This window comes from Octopus sinensis, linkage group LG16 (assembly GCF_006345805.1).
Source record: "Octopus sinensis linkage group LG16, ASM634580v1, whole genome shotgun sequence".
In the NCBI taxonomy this organism is placed as follows: Eukaryota; Metazoa; Mollusca; class Cephalopoda; order Octopoda; family Octopodidae; genus Octopus; species Octopus sinensis.
In genome coordinates, this window is record NC_043012.1 from 15,320,215 (window position 1) to 15,342,819 (window position 22,605).

The 22,605-nt window shown below is 37.2% G+C and overlaps 1 protein-coding gene across 1 annotated transcript; it reads right to left on the reverse strand.

Moving 5' to 3' along the window:
* Nucleotides 1–1,242: 1,242 nt before the first annotated feature.
* On the reverse strand, nt 1,243–18,938 carry LOC115220551 (coatomer subunit epsilon). Its single transcript, XM_029790696.1, has 11 exons — nt 18,791–18,938; nt 16,327–16,490; nt 14,965–15,067; nt 12,006–12,055; nt 9,476–9,529; nt 7,230–7,311; nt 6,141–6,296; nt 4,391–4,459; nt 2,974–3,048; nt 2,222–2,277; nt 1,243–1,386 (listed from the first exon to the last, which is right to left on the reverse strand). The coding sequence occupies exons 1-10, from the start codon at nt 18,884–18,886 to the stop codon at nt 2,224–2,226; spliced, it is 903 nt and encodes a 300-aa protein (XP_029646556.1). The 5' UTR covers nt 18,887–18,938; the 3' UTR covers nt 1,243–1,386; nt 2,222–2,223.
* Nucleotides 18,939–22,605: the final 3,667 nt, after the last annotated feature.

Below are 22,605 nucleotides of genomic sequence, written 5' to 3' on the forward strand. Positions count from 1 at the left end.
TTCCACAGACCCGGTACTAATCTTGACCTCATGGGCTATTTGGCGAATAGTTATGCGTCGATCTTCCAAAATGGCAGCCTCAACTTGACAGACAGATGCCTCATCAATGGCAGAAGGGGGCAACCAGATCTGGGAGCTGTTTCCACAGAGTTCCGACCATGTTTGAATTCACAATGCCAGCGTTTTACAAGGTCATATGATGGGGCATCATCACCATAAGTTACTTTCATTTCATCAAAAGTCTCCCGTGGTGTGCGTCCTTTCAAATACAAAAACCGGATCACTGCTCGACACTCAACATGCTCCATTTCACAATTGACTCAGTTCAAACACCTGTAAATCGGAAACCACAAGTAGTTCAGAGCTGTAATTTGCCACTTAATCTATAGATATATAGGTAATTGCACATGCAAAATTTCAGCTAGATCAAACAACTGCAAGTGGGTCAGAGGCATTACTTATTGAATATATAATTGTTCAAGAGGAAAACAAATGTTAAGGCGAGGAAAATATTTCAAATCATATACATTGTTATTATTGGAAAAAATTCAGTCCTACAGCTGGTTCTAGGATAAAGAAAGCCATTGTGAGGCAGTAACCTCTTACACAAGTCAAAAAATCAATAATACCATACAAATGAGGCACCAAACCTCTTACTATCCTTCGGCTCTTCTTTTTAAACTTCTTGATAAAGTTCTCCATTGTTCCTCCCTTATGGAAGAGGACTACAAACTCCTTCTCCACAGCATGGGAGGGATCTACAGTTTTTACTTTCGGTGGCATAATTCCCACAGAAGGTACTTCGGGACAAGCCAACAGTGTATCACAAACCGCTGGCAATGTCCCATTTTACTTATTTGCCTTGAGCCACGGGAGGGTGGTGTTCCTCTGCTTTGTCCAGCAGATCTTCCCTCCTCCCGCAGCCTTCGGATCCTTCTGTGGGCAACCATTGTTGCCCACCTTTCATTTTTTCCCTTTTTTCGAGGAGGTTTCCAAGTTTCTTACCACACAACCATGCCTGCACCTATAAAATTATTTGGTTTCACCAATTCTGCAAATTCAAAGGCAGGTATAATTTTCTACTGAAGACTTATTGTTCACAGACAGCTCACTACTATGTGACATAGAGGGTACTGTAGAGCAGTTATTCACCCCCGCTCCACATATCTTTAACATGATTCTACAAGTGTAACATGTAACTATCAGATGATGATATAAATGATAAGCAAAGTTGAAAGAAAATATAACTGAAATAATTTTATTCTAGTTTTGCAGAAATATCAGACAATTGTTAGATATAAGAGAAATAATGGTCCTGAAATAGAAAAACATGGAATAATAACTGATGTAAAGTATTTTCTGATTTCATCAATGCGAGTTCAATATCTGAAATGAGAAAGAAAAGTTTATTTAATAAAAGACAAAATACTCTGTTAACACTTTGCAACACAATATTTTGTCCATGGGGAGCAACTGTTATTTCCTATTTGCTTACCCCTGGAAAGTATGAGAAATGGCTAACATTTCCTTCAAACATTGCTTTTGTTACCTTTATTCAAATCCAAAGAATCCCTTTCAACACATGGCTATTGTTCCCCCACTACCCCTGCTCATGATTAGAGATGCACATGTTGTCAGCTGGTAAGGGACATTGCTCAAGTGGTTAAGGTCAAGCAAATGACAAGCAGATCTGTGGTATGGAGCAGAATATTTGCTATAATGAGATTTCTGCCACAGAAACTCAGTACTGAATCTGTCTGAAATGTAATGGAAAATAGGTCAGTTTCAAAATATTGGTGTTCAGGTCACAAAATCAAAGTTTGATGGGAACAGTAGTCATTTTCTTTGATTTCTAGATAATAGCAAATATGAAATAATATTTACTGACCAAAGACAAAAAAAAATCTTGTTATACAATGTTACACTATTTAAACAGTCCTGTAAGTATTGAGGACTGTTTAAATAATGTGTTGTTAGTTTAATAAGGATTAACAGAAGTTTTAATACGACCATAAGAAAACATTGTAAAACCACTTCAGAAAAATGATGGTGTTCTCTTAAAGTTGATATCCCAGAGAAATTTACAGAAAAATAAGTAGATGGATTGTAAAATTTTAGAAAACTTTTATCAGAAGATAGCAGTCATATGCTGGAATTAACAATCTAGCAGTAAAGATACCTTTGACCAAATATTTCTCAGATAATGAAAAACTCAACTTACATTTAGGCTGTAACACTTGGTCCATAGTTTCTCACAAGACGGTCAAATTCATTCTCCTGTAAATAATAAACATTTTCATAGATGATTCAACCCCAGAGTTAATGAAAACAAAATGTAACATTTTGTGGTTTTGGGTTCAATTCCACAGTATGGTAGGGTTTATGTCTTTTCCTAAAGCCTCAGGCTCACCAAAGACTTGAGAGTGAAATTGGTAGATAGGAACTTTATAAAAGCCAGTTGTATATGCATCATCCTCATCCTCCTCCTCACTTTAATGCCCACTTTTCCTTCTGCAGCCAAATACCAACTCTCAGCATGTCCTCATATAGAATATGAATGACATTGCTTGTATGTCAGTGACACACATTTACAACTATCACACAAAGGCAAGACAATGAGACACAAATACACTTACACACGTGGTAAAAAGTTTCTTTCTCAACCACATGGTCTTGGGTTCAGTCCCACAGCTGTTTAACTGGGATTTATGAAGCCGTGTAGAGTTTAACCCTTTAGCATTCAGATCACTGTCAGATATAATGCTTATTTATTCATAATGTTTTGAATCAATTATGCATTATCTTGCAGCCATGAGATTTTCATGATGTAGTTATTTAGTTTAGAATGACATGGTAGGACAGTGTGAGAGACCAGATCCGCCCATTATGAATATTAAAGGTAGAGTATTTGGGTAGGAAATGCCAAACAGTTGATGTGCATGATTTTGCTGATAATGTTTATAAAATACCTACCTTGTGTAAATAATCTACAACAAAAGGGTGGTTTTTATGCGAGTCCTTCAATTGAGAGATATATCTGTTACCGACCTGAAATAGATACAATACATGTGATGAGTGTAGACATATAAAAACGTCCTGGTCTAAATTAATAAGAAATAAGTTATTTTAAACATTTCTGTGTTAATATGTTTATAAAGGATTATGAAAATATATTTAGTTGCACAATGATAGTTTATGAGGCAGTTTGACTTCAACTGTGCATCTAAAGGAAAATGCAATAAGGAATATGTTACCAGCAGCAGTAGAAAATCGGTCATTAGTCATTAAGCTAAGAACAATTGAAATAGTTCTTTCTAGAATGAAAGATGCTCTCTTTCTCTCTCTCTCTCTCTCTCTCTCTCTATATATATATATATATATAGAGAGAGAGAGAGAGAGATAGACATAGTAAGAGTTTATAAAAGGTGGCGAGCTGGCAGAAATGTTAGCATACCAGGCGAAATGCTTAGCGGTATTTCGTCTGCCGCTACGTTCTGAGTTCAAATTCCGCCGAGGTCAACTTTGCCTTTTATCCTTTCGGGGTCAAATAAGTACCAGTTACACACTGGGGTCGATATAATTGACTTAATCCGTTTGTCTGTCCTTGTATGTTCCCTTGTGTTCCCCTTGTGGGCAGTAAAGTTTATAAAAGAAACCTCAACATTCCTCTAGTTCTGTGGAAGCAAAGAAATTGTTTCGCTAGATTGGAATAAATTTGGTTTGTAAAGTAAACTAAAATATTTTCATTTTTTAAGTACATTGGAAACTGGTTAGAACAACTTATGCTATAAGATAATCTTTGATGTATATATTTTGATTTTTGTTTTAAGGACAAGATATTTGAAAATGGACATCATATTTCTCCCCTTTTTTTCCAAGTAATTTAGTGGTTCATTAGTTCTGCAAGAAAGTAAAAAAAAATATCTTTCAAAACTCCAGTCAGAGTAACCACAAAATTAGTAAATTTCTTTGATTTGAATTGTACTAACAACATTTTCTTTCACACTTAATGGAATAGTTTTAATAAAGTGTAGAAACACTGCCAGATCTGACTGGAGCCTGGTGCAGCCTCCTGGCTTCCCAGACCCCGGTCGAACTGTCCAACCCATGCTAGCATGGAAAACGTACGTTAAATGATGATGATGATTGATTGGATAGTAGTACATTGCATCAAGCAATTTGGAACCCTGTCGGGTAGAGAAATCTTCATAAACAGGCAACTAGAGAACATTCAATAAATGATGCTGGCAGTGAAAAACAGATACTAAAATTATGACAAAACGATAATAATTAATGTGCCAAATTAGGGTTAGGGTTGAAAATTAGAAACTAGCTTAACGATTATAACAATTAAGAACATTTTGCTTTCTATAAAAGAATGTTTACTTACTTCTGGTGCTTTACCCAAATGTTGTGAAAGGACAATCATATTCACCAGGGTCTCTGGATTGTTGCTATCCTATAATATGGAAAGATGCAATTCATGTTTACCAAATATTTATAAATCAAACCAAATCAAATCAGATATCAGAAAGCAGAACCAAAATCGAAGTTGATCAACATCAATGGAAATTGCAGCTGTGATTCCAGTGCCGGTGACAAGTAAGCGAACCATCTGATCATGGCCGTTGCCAGCGCCACCCCGACTGGCCTCCGTGCCGGTGGCATGTAAAAAGCACCATCCGTTCGTGGCCGTTGCCAGCCTCGCCTGGCCCCCATGCCGGTGGCACGTAAAAAGCACCATCCGTCCGTGGCCGTTTGCCAGCTCCGTCTGGCACCTGTGCGGGTGGCACGTAAAAAGCACCCACTACACTCACGGAGTGGTTGGCGTTAGGAAGGGCATCCAGCCGTAGAAACACTGCCAGATCAGACTGGGCCTGATGTAGCCTTCTGGCTTCACAGACCCCAGTTGAACCGTCCAACCCATGCTAGCATGGAAAGCAGACGCTAAATGATGATGATGATGATGATGATAGTATGATATTCATTAATAAACTAATAAGCTAAAAGCTTGTGTGTATACATGTGTAACACACACACACACACCTCATACACATAGCACACACAGAAAAACAAATATTTCATTTTTACAGCTCAATTTGTTGGTACAATGAGTAGTTAACCAATAGCTTGATTGAATAAATAAGCCTTTTGTTTACATATGCCACAAATGGCATCAGTGCTAGAGCACCATACGAGTGTGATCATTGACAGACTGGCTAACCGGCTTCTGTGCCAGTGGCACTTAAAAGGCACCATTCGAGCGTGATTGTTACCAGCGGCACACTACTGGCACTCGAGCCCCGTGCTAGTAGAGTATTAAGAGCACCATCTGAGCGTGATTGTTGCCAGAGTGGCCAACTGGCCTCCGTGCCGGTGGCACGTAAAAGACACCATTCGAGCATGATCGTTACCAGCATCGACTTACTGGTACCTGCGCCGGTGGCGTGTGTAAAAGATTCAAGCGAGGTCATTGCGAGTGCTGTCTGACTGGCCCCGTGCTGGTGGCACGTAAAAGCACCCACTACACTCTCGGAGTGGTTGGCGTTAGGAAGGGCATCCACCTGTAGAAACTCTGCCAGATCAAGATTGAAGCCTGGTGCAGCCATCTGGTTCGCCATCCCTCAGTCATACGTCCAACCCATGCTAGCATGGAAAGCGGATGTTAAACGATGATGATGATGATGATGATGACATACACACAAGGTAGTGGTGAACAGTGAGAATGAGCGCTAACACTGCAATTGGAGGATAAATATTCTGATCCCTTTATAGGATTTATAAAGTACAAACCGTGTGATGCCAGCTGTGTTATATATGTACACAAGTTTGAATTCAAGGATGAGTTCCCAAGAACAAATAAAGAACATTTTTACTGCTGTTAAGCATATTATTTATATATGTCAACATTATATTTATTACATCTTAATTTAATCAAACTGGGAAGGCGGTGAGTTGGCCAAGAAACCATGATCGAGATTTCACAGTCTACCCAGAAATGACATTGCTATAAGCAGTAATGATATATTTCTCAAAAATATTTTTAACTCTATGAACCAGACAATGTAGAAGGTCTTTTGTTTTTTTTTTTTTATTGAAACAAGTAAGAAACAAGTAAAGAGATTTATTGTATTGCTCACTTTGTCCATCGCCTCATGAAGCAGTGACTCAGCGTCTTCAAAGTGTCCCTGCGCCATGCAGCAAGCAGCTTGACCATTCAATAAAAGTGGAGTGGCTGCATGTTTGTCCGCTTGCTCTTGGAAGATGTAGTAAGCGTCTTGATATTTTTCTCCACCCTAAGAAAGACAAGTAAATTTGAAGATACTGGTTCGAGAGAGTGAAATGGTGGGTGAGGATATGGTAAGTTTTTATAATACAGACCTTAGGCTCTGCTTTCTCTCTCTCTCTAAATTAGAATGTGTCTGATTTCTAATGTCTTTTAGGCAAAACAAATGATGATTGATCTTGGTCAGTGAACCTTAGTGAAATAATTCTCAGTTTAGGTGTGACTACATTGTATTAAAAAATCTAAAACTAGAATATACAGGGTGTCCACAAAGTTTGGCTACATGGGGTAAATAAAATCATAACATAAATAATTAAATATAAGAAACAATAATTTCTTAAAGTATGTGTTAATCCCCATCTACCCAAACTTTGTGGACACCCTGAATATAAATACATTTTCAGAACCAACCAAATCTTGTGGCATCAACAGACATTGGAAACATTTTACAATAGTATATAGTCAAGAATTTTCCTTCATAATTACAAGGTCCTGGGTCTGATCCTAAAGTATGCTATCTTGGGCAAATGTCTTTTGCTATGGCCTCAAGCCTCACTAGTGAAATCATTGAGATGGAAAATATATGGAAGCCTGTTGGAGGGACTCTAGCAATAATTTAAAGGTCTTGCTATATCACATTGATTTCTCCTGATAACTAGATTAGGGGTATCTTTGCCTGTGGTATACTCAGTCACTTGACATGCTAATTCAATAAGCAGGTAGAAATCAATTACTCATCACTTATTGATAGTTAATGCCATTGACATCGTATGACAACTTGACGGAGTGAGTAGTCATTGACAACAAACTGATTAGTTTACTTTGAGTTTAAGTAAACCACGGAGAACAAGCAAACTTTTTAAACAAATAACTAGGATTTTAAATATCAGCAATATTTGAAAATGCAGAATGAAAGCCTTAGGAAATAAATCAATTTACTCACCACGGCTAAATTAAACCAAGCCAATGCTAACTGGGTCAAAATACTATCTTCATCAGCGTCTTGCATTTTCTTCAGCTCTTTTCTGAAATGAAGATCAAATCCTCTCATTTTTGTCAAAGAAAGAAAAAACAAAAAAGCAATCAATATAGGTTAAAACTTGTCTAGCCCATTAGCATTTAAGCTGGCCATATCAGGTGAAAATGTTCCACCTGTTTTATGTTCAAACTAAGCAGATCTGGCCTCTCACACCTAACCAACAATGTCATTGTCAAAATAATCACATCACTGAAATCTTGAAGCTACAAGATAATGCATTCAAAACAATGTGAATAAATAAGCATTACATTTGACAGAGAAGTAATCTGAATGCTGAAGGGTGGGAGTAGTCCTTAGGTGTCTGGATTATAAGTAATAATATATTATCTAGCATAACACTATGTTTAACTATACAAGTTGCTTCAAGTGGAAAATGCTACAAATCTTCTGCTCAGTTTGCTGTAGATTATTTTGTAGATAGAAGACACTACAGATATGTAAATGTATATTTGTAAGAGGAAGACTGAAAATTGTAAGAACTAAACACTAAAGATTTTGAAATTTGTTTCTCACCAACTAGAAACGCATTTCTAAATTTAGATTTTTATCAGTGCCTCTTTGTAATCGACAAAAGCCTTCCTTAATTTGTTAATTATTTCCTTAATTATTTATTAAATTTAAAAAATGCTTTTTTTTCCCAATTTGTATAGTTTTTTTGTCCACTTTTCTTTCTTTTTAGAAATCTGTGACAAAACACTTGCATCAAAACAACATTAAACTGTCACATTATTGCATTTTAATTAGATTGTTTATAATATAATGCAAAATTATATAATAATTTTACATTTATCATAAGAGATGCAAAAAACAAGTGGGATTCTATGTTCCCTGGAATAGTGGTAGATTAACTAAAATTGAATGTAAAGAACGGAATTTAATCCTTCAGATCCGGATTGGGAAACTGAACTCTTCTTTTCTTCATTATATTTAATTTCCCATAATAGCTTGGCAACAAAACTAGCTGCACCGTTCAGTCCTCTTCTTTTATTACTTAGTCTGAGAAAGAGGAGGAGGAGGAACAGGACAGTATTCTAAGGCTTTTAGAAAAAATATTGGATAATTACAGGTGCAGGCTTGGTTGTGAGGTAAGAAGTTTGCTTCCCAGTTAATTCAAATTATAAACTTACTTGAATTACATTCCTTCGGTATTGTTACGTCATCCCATAAATAATGCGGTTTTTTTTCAATTGCATGAATTAAAAGTTAGAGGGAGCCGGGATAAACTACCTACATCAACTTGCTATAAAAGCAGGTAGTAATTTTAACTTGGTCTTATTCTTAGTGCATGTTTTGAAGAGTGCAGTTCGATTTTAACAGTTATTTTTTTCAAAGCTATGATGGAAGTGATGAAGGAGCATATTTGGCATATTTTGCTTTATGAGTTCAATAAAAGCGACAACATCACAGAAAGTGCAAGGAATATTAGTGCAGTATATGAGGATTGGACAATAAGCGTAAACCAGTGTCAACAGTGATTTCAGAAATTCCAAACCGGAAACTACAGCCTAGAAGACGAGCCTTGTCCTGGAAGATCTGTAGAGCTCGATGAGGACATCCTGCAAAGCCTGGTGGAAGAAAATCTCATTGTAACTGTTGTGGAACTCGCAGAGAAGCTTGGATTTGGTCATTCAACCATTCATTCAAGTCAGTGCTAGGAGAAAAACGACCACCTTTGGTTTCAAGATGAAAGGTATCCTTCCATCGAGATAATGCTCGGCCACATACAGTGAGGATGACATTCCCAAGGCTGGAGCAGTTTAAATGGGAAATGATGCCCCACCCCACCATATTCGCCAGACACTGCCCCATTTGATTATCATTTATTCCGCAGTTTGGATTAAAAGAGAACTTTGTTTATCTTAACTTTGAAAAGTAAATTCATTTATGGGATGACCCAACCTCTATGACAGCATATTGTCAAATTTTCAACAAACAGTAATCAAAATATACAAACATATTAAATACACTAAATTATAAGGTTGTCCCAAAAGTTCGTAGAAAGTCTTGGAAAATAATGGTCTTTATTTTGAGGAATAATTTTTGTTGTTTTTGTTAGTACTTGGCGAGTAAAAATTCAATTTTCGCAAGTGTTTACAAACTTTTGGGACAACCTAATATTAGATAAATTGAAGGTAAAATTGAAGACTTACTTTGCAAGATCAACTCTATCAAGTCGCAATAACAGCTGAACAGACAAAGCAATGCTAGAAATAGATACACAAAGTAAAGAAATCGAAATAATTCAAACAATCATGTGAAGACAGGCTCACTTTCAGTCACAAATGATCTGATACTCTAAGGTTATTCTATGAGAATAGATACTTAGGAAATTTCCATTTGCACATTCTGGGACAAAAACGTATTGCTGCTTTACTTACATGTGTAGGGGTTACAGTTATATATTTTCTGATAGTTTTTATATAATAAACATTTAAGTAGATGGTATGAAAACTAGACAAACAGGTCTCTCCTCAAGTTACGGTGATAAAAAAAAAGTATGAGAAATAAAATGGTAATAAATGGTGACTGGTTTTTAGAATTCAAAATCAAAGGCACCTCTTTCTCTCCCTCTATCATATTTTAGCTTTGCATTATCTGTATATATATAAAGCAGGATGTGTGTGTGTGTGTGTGTGTATATGTGATTGCAATTTATGCACGTCCACAAATTAGCATGCATGTCGCTCCAATTTTAGGAGGACATTCGTCAACATCATTTCTGGGTTTTGTCAACTTATTTTTTTCCCGAGGCACCCGCGGATACAGGTAAAAATCTATTTTCAGACATAGCTTTTACTTATTTTGAAGGTTGCTAACATGGCCGGGTTATACTGCTAGTCTAGCATAAAGCTTCCTTTGATGCTACACTCAACTCAGTTGAGTGGAGGACTTGTGAGTTATTTGGCAACCTCACTAGTGCCATGTAAAAAGCACCAATAGACTTTGTAAAGTGGTTTGTATTAAGCAGAGCATCCAGCTGTAGAAACTATGTCAAAGCAGACACTGGAGTTTAGTGCAGTCCTTTGGTTCACCAGGTCCTGTTGAACAGTTCAACCCACACCAGGAAAGAAAACAGACAGTAAATAAAGATGATGATGATGGTAAATTTTATTATAGTAAGATCAGAACTAGGTTACAATTAATAGATATTTAGAAGATATTAGATATGCTAGGTTAAGTCTTTGTTTTTGTAGAAGTTAAAACATTAGAACATTCTTCTTTAAAAATATCTTTATGAACATCTTTATAGTAAATGAGCAAAACGCCCCCCCCCCCCCCGTCCAATGGATGGTGCTGAGTTGTCAAACATTTAAACCAAATTTTCTCAAAACAACTTGTCTGACTGTCCCATAGGCCTCCCCTTTGAGAAACATTGATTTAACCTAAATTTGAGACACCAAACAGGCCAGGTTTTTTTGCGCAATCTGCACGTGCATTTTTCTCGTGTACGTGTAGTATCGATCGCAACAGCTGATGTACTTGCACGTTCCCACGGCTTTATCGATCGCATTCTCACCTGGAATCGATTTTTGTAGTTTTTTCAAGACTTATACATGCCCTGAAACCATCGGTATCTACATATCAAATTTGAGTGCAATCGGATGGAGGATACCCGAGATCCTAGAAGACAGACAGACAACGGATTTTATATAATAGATGACCTTTCTCTGTAAACTTTAGACATATAAAATCAATGTTTCAACAATGAAAAGAAACTTCTATCCCAGAAATGCTGAAGATATAATGTTAAAAAAACAAAAAAAAAAACTAGTTCCTATTCACTCATACAATTACTTCTGATTCTGCTGGTATTTTTACAGCTGAATGCTATTTTGCTACCCACACAAAAGAAAGCTACCAGTTTTCATCAAAATGGCTTGGGGAACTGAGTTAATGTAGCCATATTACATATTTACACCTAAATAGACTCTGCCAGCAAGTGCTTTGGCTATAGACATAGACTCTGCCAGCAAGTGCTTTGGCTATAGACATAGACTCTGCCAGCAAGTGCTTTGGCTATAGACATAGACTCTGCCAGCAAGTGCTTTCGCTATAGACATAGACTCTGCTAGCAAGTGCTTTGGCTATAGACAAAGACTCTGCCAGCAAGTGCTTTGGCTATAGACATAGACTCTGCCAGCAAGTGCTTTCGCTATAGACATAGACTCTGCCAGCAAGTGCTTTCGCTATAGACATAGACTCTGCCAGCAAGTGCTTTGGCTATAGACATAGACTCTGCCAGCAAGTGCTTTCGCTATAGACATAGACTCTGCCAGCAAGTGCTTTCGCTATAGACATAGACTCTGCCAGCAAGTGCTTTCGCTATAGACATAGACTCTGCCAGCAAGTGCTTTCGCTATAGACATAGACTCTGCCAGCAAGTGCTTTCGCTATAGACATAGACTCTGCTAGCAAGTGCTTTCGCTATAGACATAGACTCTGCCAGCAAGTGCTTTCGCTATAGACATAGACTCTGCCAGCAAGTGCTTTCGCTATAGACGTAGACTCTGCCAGCAAGTGCTTTCGCTATAGACATAGACTCTGCCAGCAAGTGCTTTCGCTATAGACATAGAGCAGTTCTTGTAAAAGAAATCTTCAATCCTTTGGATGGTGATCTGATTTCTTAACTTAGCCAAATGTGATTCAATGATAAAAATGCTTTTGATCGAAGACACTTACCATTCCAGGGAATCAGATTGGTGCAATACCCTCAATGCAGCATCATAATTCTAAAAATAGTAACATAAAATTATATTAGTTCTTTGTTTCGTAGAGCAATTATTTCTATAAATATGGCAACCTTCCTATTGCCAATAACTGAAAGAATGAACTTGGTATAGCGTGGAACAGATTTTAGCATAACATGACTTGAGTTAAGCAGATGAATGTGCTTGTTGAGTCAGAAAGAGAGCCAAATCTTCTTCAACAAACTTTGTATTGCCTTTTAAATGAAGGCAACATATTCATGTCCCAAACCTGAGGATATTTCACTTTATGATAAAGATGAGACGGTCACAGCCAGAACACTATCAAAACAAAGTTTACTCCTTTAGCATTTAACCATCCATATCTGGCCAAAATATTCTGTCTGCTTTACATTCAAACAGGCCTGATCTGGCCCATCATACCTACCCTACAATTCTAAAAGTAAACTACCACATCAATCGAAATTTTGAAGCTGTGAGATAATACATGATTAATTCAAAGCAATGTGAATAGACAAGCATCCCATTTAACAGAATAATCTGAATGCTAAAGGGTTGACCTTCATTTACACACTGAACAACTGATATTAGCTATTTTTTTTTAGACAGCTGGACTAATGAGTTATTACTAATTGCTAGATTGGTGTCATGCATAACTGATTGATGCTAATTAACAATAATCCAATAACAATGACAAAATTTGGTATTTAATATATGGTGGCACGTAAAAAGCACCATCCGTCCGTGGCCGTTTGCCAGCCCCGTCTGGCACCTGTGCGGGTGGCACGTAAAAAGCACCCACTACACTCACGGAGTGGTTGGCGTTAGGAAGGGCATCCAGCCGTAGAAACACTGCCAGATCAGACTGGGCCTGGTGCAGCCTTCTGGCTTCCCAGACCCCAGTTGAACCGTCCAACCCATGCTAGCATGGAAAGCGGACACTAAATGATGATGATGATAAAATATGTTTGGCTAACTTAGTTAAAACATATTCACAATATCATTTTTAAGAACGTGCATTTCAATGTCCATAATGTATGAACAAAAATGAAAGAAGCAGGTGAAATATTTGAAATGACTTTTCCTGATATGTTCCGTCCATACTAGAATGCATTCGCTGGTCCCGTGAATGATATTTATAATGAATTACTAGAGCAATTATTTTCAAACTGGAATCATTACTCAATCAACAAGTGGAACTGATATCTACTTTGTGATTCCATAAGCTGAAGTAATTCACTTGTTTAACGCTTTTGTTACCAGATAACACCTTTGTTTCATTTAATTTTTAAAGATATGAAAAACGACAAATTTATTTACTTTGTCATTTAAGCTGGCATTTAGAATATAAATCAACACGGAATTTTAATGGAAGATCGTAACTTTAAAACAGGCTGTTTATATCAGAGTGAAGGGCAGACTCAGGCAAGCTTGCATCAAAAGGATTAAACAAATCATCATTTAACGTCCATTGTCCATGCTGGCATGGATTAGATGGTGTGACCAGAACTGGCAAGCTGTTGGGCTGCACCAGAATCCAGTCTGATTTAACATGGTTTCTATGGCTGGACGAAGCCCTTTCTAACATGCCAACCTCTTTACAGAGTGTGAAGGATGCTTTTACATGGCACTGCACAAGTGCTTTTATGTGGCACCACACGGGTGCTTTTCCATGGTACCACATGGGTACTTTTACATTACGTAGCACTGCACGGCACTTTTATGTGATGCTGCATGGACGCTTTTATGTGGTATTGCACAGGCCCTTCATGTGGCACTGCCAAGAGTGTTTTACACTCGGTCTTAATACTTTTGCTGAAAAAAAAAAGATTCGAGCGAGGTCGGAGTGGTTGGCATTAGGAAGGGCATCTAGCTGTAGAAACTCTGCCAGATCAAGATTGGAGCCTGGTGCAGCCATCTGGTTCGCCAGCCCTCAGTCAAAATCGTCCAACCCATGCTAGCATGGAAAGCGGACATTAAACGATGATAGAATCATAAATGTGGTAGAATTCAGAAATAAACGAGTTATGATCCTTGATGATGATGATGGGAGAAGTATCACAGATATCGTCATAATACAGGATTGGTGAGGTATCTAATACTGCTAATGCAAGCAAGGAAATGCAGTCATTTAGAGTGATATTAATAGCTAGTGCACCACCACTTCCAAGACACACATATCTATCTGGTATCAAAACCTTACTATTACATTTGATTTATCTAGCTGCATCAACTGGCAACATCAGAATTAAGGAGTACAGCTACATCTACAAAGCCATCTTATTTTTGTCAATAGAAGAAAATAAATGTAAAACTAAATTAACAATAAAAAAAGGATATATTCATGGTTTTATTGTCTTTTATCTTTTACTTGTTTTAGTCATTGGACTGTGACCATGCTGGGGCACTTGTCTTGAAGGAGTTAAATAAACTGACCCCCAGTAGTTATTTATTTTAAAACCTGATACTTACTTAACCAGTCTTTTTGGCTAAACTGCTAACTTACAGGGACATAAATCAATACTGGTTGTAAGTGGGGTGGGGGACAAACAAAGACACACCTGGATATGTATACACACACACACATATACAACAGGTATTTAGTTTCACAGATACAAAGATACACACACGACAGTTTCAATCAACCAAATTTACTCACAGTGCACTGGTCAGCCTGGGGTTATAGTAGAAGATACTTGCCCAAGATGCTACACAGAGGGACTAAATCCAGAACCACGTGGTTGGGTAGCAAACTCCTTACCACACAGACTACGTACACTGCATCCCTGTGCTTCATGAGCAGCAGCTAAAAGAGTTGACCACAAGAAGAGCTGCCTCCGGAAAACTGCTCAACTCGGGCCTATAGGAAAAAGCAGACATATAATGCAAATCACGATGATGTATTTAAGATCAAAAGTGAATGGTAAGCTTACCAATTCATTGAAATAAATAGAAGCAGCCATCAGCAGAAATGTGCTGTTGCTGATGTCCACGTTGCCACTCATCTTGGTATCCAGCTCATGAAGAATGGCATCTCTGAAAGTAAAAACAAACATATTGTTTTCAAGTTTGATTACTTTGATATGAAACTTAACAAAGTAACATCATTTACCCTGATTAAATACAAGCATCCCACCTATTATGACAGCATTGAATGATAAGGTTGATGTTAGTGAACACTGTAGTTTGTTACATATTTTTATTTTTTAAAATTCCCTCACTTAACACATGTGCTTTAATGCAATTAATTATCACCTGCTCAATCGAAACATTTGTTTATAAAATATGGACAATGATAGATATCATCATCATCATTTAATGTCTGCTTTCCATGCTAGCATGGGTTGGATGATTTGACTGAGGTTTGGCGAACCAGACTCCAATCTGATCTGGCAGAGTTTCTACAGCTGGATGCCCTTCCTAATGCCAACCGAGAGTGTAGTGGGTGCTTTTATGTGCCACCAACACGAGGGTCAGTTTGGTGGTACTGGCAATGGCCACGCCCAAATGGTGCTTTTTATGTGCCACCCGCACAGGAGCCAGTCCAGCAGCACTGACAACAACCTTGCTTGAATGTTTCATGTCACACCAGCATAAGTGCTAATAAGGCGACACATAAAAAGCACCATTTGGGCATGGCTGTTGCCAGTACCACCAAACTGGCCCTCAAAAATGAAAAGGATTATTCAAATAAAAAAAATAAACATGTACTGCATGTAGGAGGTGTCAGCCTCCACAATAACTACATTGAAGCCAATTCAATAATAGGTGCACAAGAAGGAATGCACTTCCTAATACCTTGAATGAAACTGACTCAAAATGATGCCAACCTTCATTTCATTTTGGAACAAGTTCATCTTCCCCTCTAAGGATGTTCTACTCTCTAACAATACATGAGGCACAGGGCCATACAGTTAATAAAATTGCAACTAATCAACATTTAATCAATATACATAAGTTTTATCTTTTTAATTCATCTTTTTATTTCCTTAAACTATAAATCACATCATATCTGTCAAGCGTATTACAAGGAGGTAAATAAGCTTCAACATTCAATGACAGGATCATCATCATCATCAACTCCTTTCTTCTGTTCAATATACTAACAATTTTTTCAAAGGTGCTGACTGTGGAATTTCCAAAATTCAATTCTAAAAGAATATTTCAAATCAACTTTAAGATTGAAAATAATGACAAATTACAAATAAGTATTTCTAAGCTATTTCTATATTTTGCTTGTAGTGACCTTTTCAGCATTTCTGTTTTAAGAAGAATATCATCAACAGATGAGTTACCGTTTGTTTTCATTTGCTAAATAGTCTGCCAACATTTTCACAGCTTGAAGTTCAGGACCATAAGTAGAATTCACTTCATCAAGTACAACTCCATATTTTCTCTGAGCAATAAATGCCCTGTACATTATTACATCTCTTTGGGTTTTCAAATCTGGGTTGTTTAGCTAAAAAAACAAAAAAATAGTGAAAAGTGTGTTGACACAAATTCTAATAAAGTAAAAAAAAAAAAGTTTTACTACAGCAAATATACGATATATATTCATGTACAACACTGCATAGTCTATTGTAAATATTTCGGAAACATTTTTTCACGCTGAGAGTTGCTGAAGCATGGAACAAACTGCCGGCATCAGTTGTTAGTTGTCAGAGCACTGCATCCTTCAAAACTTCCATGCTTCCTGAGATTCGCCACCACTATACCTGATTTTCTCCCCTCCATACACAAGCATGTATCTGACTCATGCATTGTTCGCTTTCCAGACATTTGTACATTACTGCATATGCTTTATACGCACTTTTGACAAGTTGTGGTGCACCTGAGCACTGCATACAATAATTTCATTATTATTTATTAAAAAACATTTTGATCAGCGGATTGATTTTGAGTTATCTCCCTTGTCTCTTGTAGTTTTGGCTTTTAAATATCCTACGCGTATTATTTATATGTAGAGTACAGAACGGCCCACTGATGTATTTACCCTGAAATTTTGTTGATAAACGGTAAAGGTGATGGTGCACGACCACTACCATCATTACTGATCAACAAAGTTAATGAACGAAAGAAACATTCTGGTTAACGAGCTTACCTCTCCCAAGGGGAAACTATTCAATACAAGGAAATATCAACATTAATATTTATGAATTTACTGCACATTAATAAAAGTACTAGATTTCTCATAAAATAGCAGCCTGGATTTTGAATCCAGCGACCCAAGTTCGCGTCTCGGTGGAACCTAGAAAGTTGACTTTTTTTTTTATAGCTGCAGGCGTGGCTGTGGGTAAGAGATTTGCTTCCCATTCACATAGTTTCGGGTTCAGTTACACTACGTAGCATCTTGGGTGTCTTCTACTATAGCTTCGGATCGACCTAAGCCGTGCGAGTGGATTTGGTAGATGGAAATTAAAAGAAACCCGATGTATACCCGTAACTTAGCGGTTCGGAAAAAAGAAACCAACAGAATAGGTACCAAACTTTAAAAAAAAAAGTTCTGGAACCGATTTGCTCGACTAAACTCTTTAAGGTGCCCCAGCATGGCCGTAGTCCCATAAACAAAGCAAGTAAAAGATTTATACTAAAGATAATAAATAAGCAAAAAGAAAAAGAAGAGGGGAAAATGATTTTGCCCACAAAAATTTAAGTAGCACGTATGAAGTGGATTTTATTGACAACAACCGGTGTTCAAATTGTGTCAGTCATTTTCCCAGTAAAAACAGTAAAAAATAAATTCAAATGGAAATTTTCATAGAAAAAGCAAAGAATTTCTAAAATGTCTGTTTGTTCAATCCTATTCACGAGGTAGAATAATTCGTTTCTATTTCGAGACCAAGTTCAGTTGTTTTGCAACTTCGTAAAGGGAAATATAACTTTATTCATGACAAACCAGGTTAGTCAATAATACTGCTTAAGGCAAGTGATGTATATTAGAGGAAATTTTGTAATTTAGACAACAATTGCAGCGTGGAAGGTGTTTATAAGCCATTTAAGAAACACACAAAAACCGTTCGATTCACTGACAAAACTTCAGTGAATCAAACGGTTTTTGTGTGTTTCTTAAATGGCTTATAAACACCTTCCACGCTGCAATTGTTTTCGTTCCAGCACACGATCTCAGATCAAGTCACTTGCTATGCAAGTACATCTTGTAAATTTGTAATTTAGGTTTTCTCAAAATGAGATTAGCAACCTAAGAGAAAAAGAATTAAAGATTCTTGAAGTCAAGTCAACTGGAAGGAGACCTATTTCTTTACTACCCACAAGGGGCTAAACACAGAGAGGACAAACAAGGACAGACAAACGGATTAAGTCGATTACATCGACCCCAGTGGAGGAAAGACCCCGAAAGGAGGAAAGGCAAAGTCGACCTCGGCGGAATTTGAACTCAGAACGTAGCGGCAGACGAAATACCGCTTGGCATTTCGCCCGGTGCGCTAACCACTCTGCCATCTCGCCGCCTTTTGGCAGGAAACCTGAGAGTAAGAGGAACAACAATTGGAAAGTCTAATGACAGTTGTTCTGAGAGGAAAGTATCCCGTGGACTCTACCTTCTTGATCCTCCCAGGAATAACGGAAAGAGAGACACATGGATGTAAGGATCAACATTTGGGTGTAAATTCAAGAGTAAAACGTCAAAATAGAAATCAAAAGCGATTTATATTTTGAGGTGGTTCTTTACGCAAATCATAAAAACACAAAAGATATACCAATTATATCTAATAAAAGTAAAGGAAAATTACGAGTACACACCCTCATTTTGTGAGCTTCGTTGATACATTGTTGGTAATTTCCGATACAGAAAGAAGTCCGGATTTCAAAAAGTTCGTCTACAGTGTCGTTCGCCATGATGCTAACAGCGAGTGCGCATGCTCAGCCACGTAACATGTAGGAAACGTGTCTAGGAAGAAAAAAGGAAAGGAGCAGCATGTAGGGGAGGTAAACACTTCAATATATATATACACAATATTTGAAGACGGAGTTACTGCCCATTAATCAGCCTTTGAAGATCAGAAACTAAGGAGGGCGTTTGAACATTGCCAAATATTTAACACTTATAAAGATATAAACACACACACATACACACACACACACACACTGTAAAGATTTATGAAAACTTTCCAGAAATTTAGCATTTGAGTATATATGCGCATGTCTAGACATGCAACCACATGCATGAGAATACATACATGATACAAAGCTACACATGCACAAACTCCAAATACTTCACGCATACACACATATATACACAAATACCCCGTTGATGTTTAATTTAAATTCCAATGAAGGAATCTTGGATCTAGGTTAGAAACCGCTCTTTCTCTATTGGTAAGAAATTTTGAAATAAAATTGAATAATATACATACGCACATGCATACATACATACATACATACATACATACATACATACATACATACATACATACATACATACATACATTATGGCTGCTCCCTCTTTATCGAGTATGGCCATTGCACGAAGCTTAACTGTTACTGGTGCTGTGATCGAATGTGACTTTTTAGCCCAGCTAAAGATCTACAATGTCTTGTACAGAATTGGCAACTAAAACCTTTACTGGTAATAGCCGGCTGTAGTTGTAACTGGGCTTCATGTAATTTTGCATGTCGTTTAAGTCCTCCTGCCGAATTACACTCTCTTCCACATGCCCGACAGATATGCCTCAGACGGATCTATGGCATTAAGTGGAAAGACTGCATCAGTGATCTTGAAATACTCGAAGGCTCTCGGTGTGGAAGCATAGAAGCTCTTGTGTTAAAGCAAAGGCTCAGATGGAGTGGTCATCTGGTCAGAATGAAGGATTCAAGGATGCCAAAACAACTCTTTTATGGAGAGTTAGCTAAAGGAGAACGACCTCCACATAAACCAAAAAAGAGGTATAAGGACTTGCTGAAGGCTTCCTTCAGAGATGCTTGTATCTCTCCTGACACATGGGAAGGCATAGCTATTGATCGTAGCAGGTGGAGAAGGATTGTGCATGAGGGGACAGTCACGTTTGAGAAATCTCGAGTTGCACATGAGAAAGTAAGGAGGGATGTCAGGAAGGGCATCACTAGTAGACTTCCAGAAAGGAAGGGTCTCCCTTTGATTCTGACATGCAATGTCTGTGCAAGACCCTGCCTCAGTAAAGCTGGACTCAAGAGTCATCTTCGTAGTCATAAAACGAGACAGATGAGTGACAACCTGGCCACCGGTGGTGGTGTAACACACCATACTAATCACATACATACATACATACATATATAGTACATACATACATACATGCATACATACATACATGCATACATACATATATACGTACATACATACATACATGCATACATACATACATATATACGTACATACATACATACATACATACATACATACATACATACATACATATATACATACATATATACGTACATACATACATACATACATACATACATACATACATACATACGCACACACATACGTACAGCCATGCATACACACATATACGCGTACATAGATGCATAGTGGGAAAGGAAGATACAATATTTGGGAGTCTTTGAGTTGGATAAGATCAAGGAGAAAGAAATGAAAATGTTAAAAGAAAAATATCCCAAACGGTTGAGACTTGTAATGGTGTCTAAACCAGTGCTTCTCAAACTATCTGATGTGGCGTGCCGGCAGTTTTTTTCCCCCCCAATGTGCCAGGGACCTGTATTATTTCTTAGTAATATTAATTTACACCGGAAACAATATATATAATGAATATGATAAAAGTTGACAATTTTTGTTTATCTTATATTTATTTTGTAAACAAATAATACAATATTATGTAAGCATTTTATAAGGTTTCTTTCTTTTCTGGAAACTCGCCGCGTACCGGCAGCTGATGGCTCACGGACCGGCACCGGTCCGCGGATCACCACTTTGAGTAGCACTGGTCTAAACTGAATGGAAGGGATATGATCAATGCGACAAAAACATTGGCTGTGTCCCTCATACCCTACGAGGGCAGGGGTTATTAAATGGAGGAAAACAAATTAGAAAATACTGACAGGAGAACTAGGAAATTGGGATCTTTACCTTTTGACCGACAGATTTTAAAAATAATTTTTTGCAACTAAACACTTTCAAACTTCAGACACTGGTAGAATGTGTCATATAAAACAGGTTTTACTCTTAGCATTTTTGAGAAAAAACTTATATTTACGAAGTTATTTCATGTTAAAATTCTCGTATTTCGGTAATTTCAACCAATCAATGACGTGTATTCAACTGAATAAAATTACTGCCGTTTTTTGTCGACAACAACTATCGGCGGTGTATATTTCGTTTGTCACTGTTATTTATGACATCGTTCGTGCGTTTGTACTGGGTTAGGGTTAGGGTTAAGGTTTTAGGGTTAGGTTTAGGGTTTTAGGGTTAGGGTTGTCAGTGACAAACGAAATATACACCGCCGGAAGTTCTTGTTAACAAACAACAGCAGTAATTATTTTCAGCTGAATACACGTCATTGATTGGTTGAAATTACCGAAATATAACTTTAACGTGAAATAACTTCGTAAATATAAGTTTTTTCTCAAAAACGCTAAGAGTAAAAGACGTTTTATATGAGACATTCTACCAGTGCCTGAAGTTTGAAAGTGTTTAGTAACAAAAAATTATTCTTTAAATCTGTAGGTCAAAAGATCCGGAAATTGTGCTAAGAAGGCACTGCGAGAGTATAAAAGATGACATGATAGTGTTGTCAGATATATCCACTGGATGATATTTGAGAAATATGGGCTTGCCAGAGCAGCTAACTGGTATGAACAGAAACCAGAAGGAATGTCAGCAAATGATAAATTTAAGCTTTTGTGGGACCATTCAATATGATAGAATGTTACCTTGCACACACACACACACGATTCTACCAGCTCGCCGCCTTATTGCGACTAAATATCAAATTAACTACTCAATCAGTCAAACATTTTTTCTACTTGAGAGGTATGGGTTTCGATACTCTGTAGCGGATTGCAGGCCACTTTATAACATATTTTTTCATAATCTCCAGGAAGTGAGTATGGTTAAAAAAAGTTGATTGATTTTAGCAGCTCTTTGAAAGTTTCATATTTGTACGGAACTGTCAATGAGAATTACATTGAATTCTGACATTGACACAAGACTATAAATTCTAGAAATTCGATATAGTCAATTATACTAATTATATCAACCGCAGGAAGATGTAAGGTAAGATGATTTTGCTGTGAAACGAAGTCAGAAGTTGAGCTTTTAGTTAGGCTATGAAGCTGTAATGCACCTCAGTAAAAACGTGTATTGGTGCGCAGCATATCGGCCAGAGACAGCTTTAATCATAAGATATTTTGTGAACATAATAAATAATGTAATTGATACGTTATCGGCTCGTGAGTAAAGGTAATAATGTTCAATCTAATCAATAAGAGATTTATAATAGGAAAATACACTTGAGTGTAGTCTTACAGGAGAAACATTAAATTACTTGTTTCATGCATTAGATTAATTATTCATTGAGAGAAAAGCAATATTAGTTATTGATTTACATAATTTTAAATAT

Coding starts and splice junctions, on each gene's coding strand:
- LOC115220551 (XM_029790696.1), bottom strand. CDS start 18,886: ATGGCGAACGACACTGTAGACGAACTTTTTGAAATCCGGACTTCTTTC. Junction 7,312..9,475: donor GATAGAGTTGATCTTGCAAA/GTAAGTCTTCAA, acceptor TCTTCATTTCAG/AAAAGAGCTGAAGAAAATGC. Junction 3,049..4,390: donor ATTTGGGTAAAGCACCAGAA/GTAAGTAAACAT, acceptor TATCTATTTCAG/GTCGGTAACAGATATATCTC.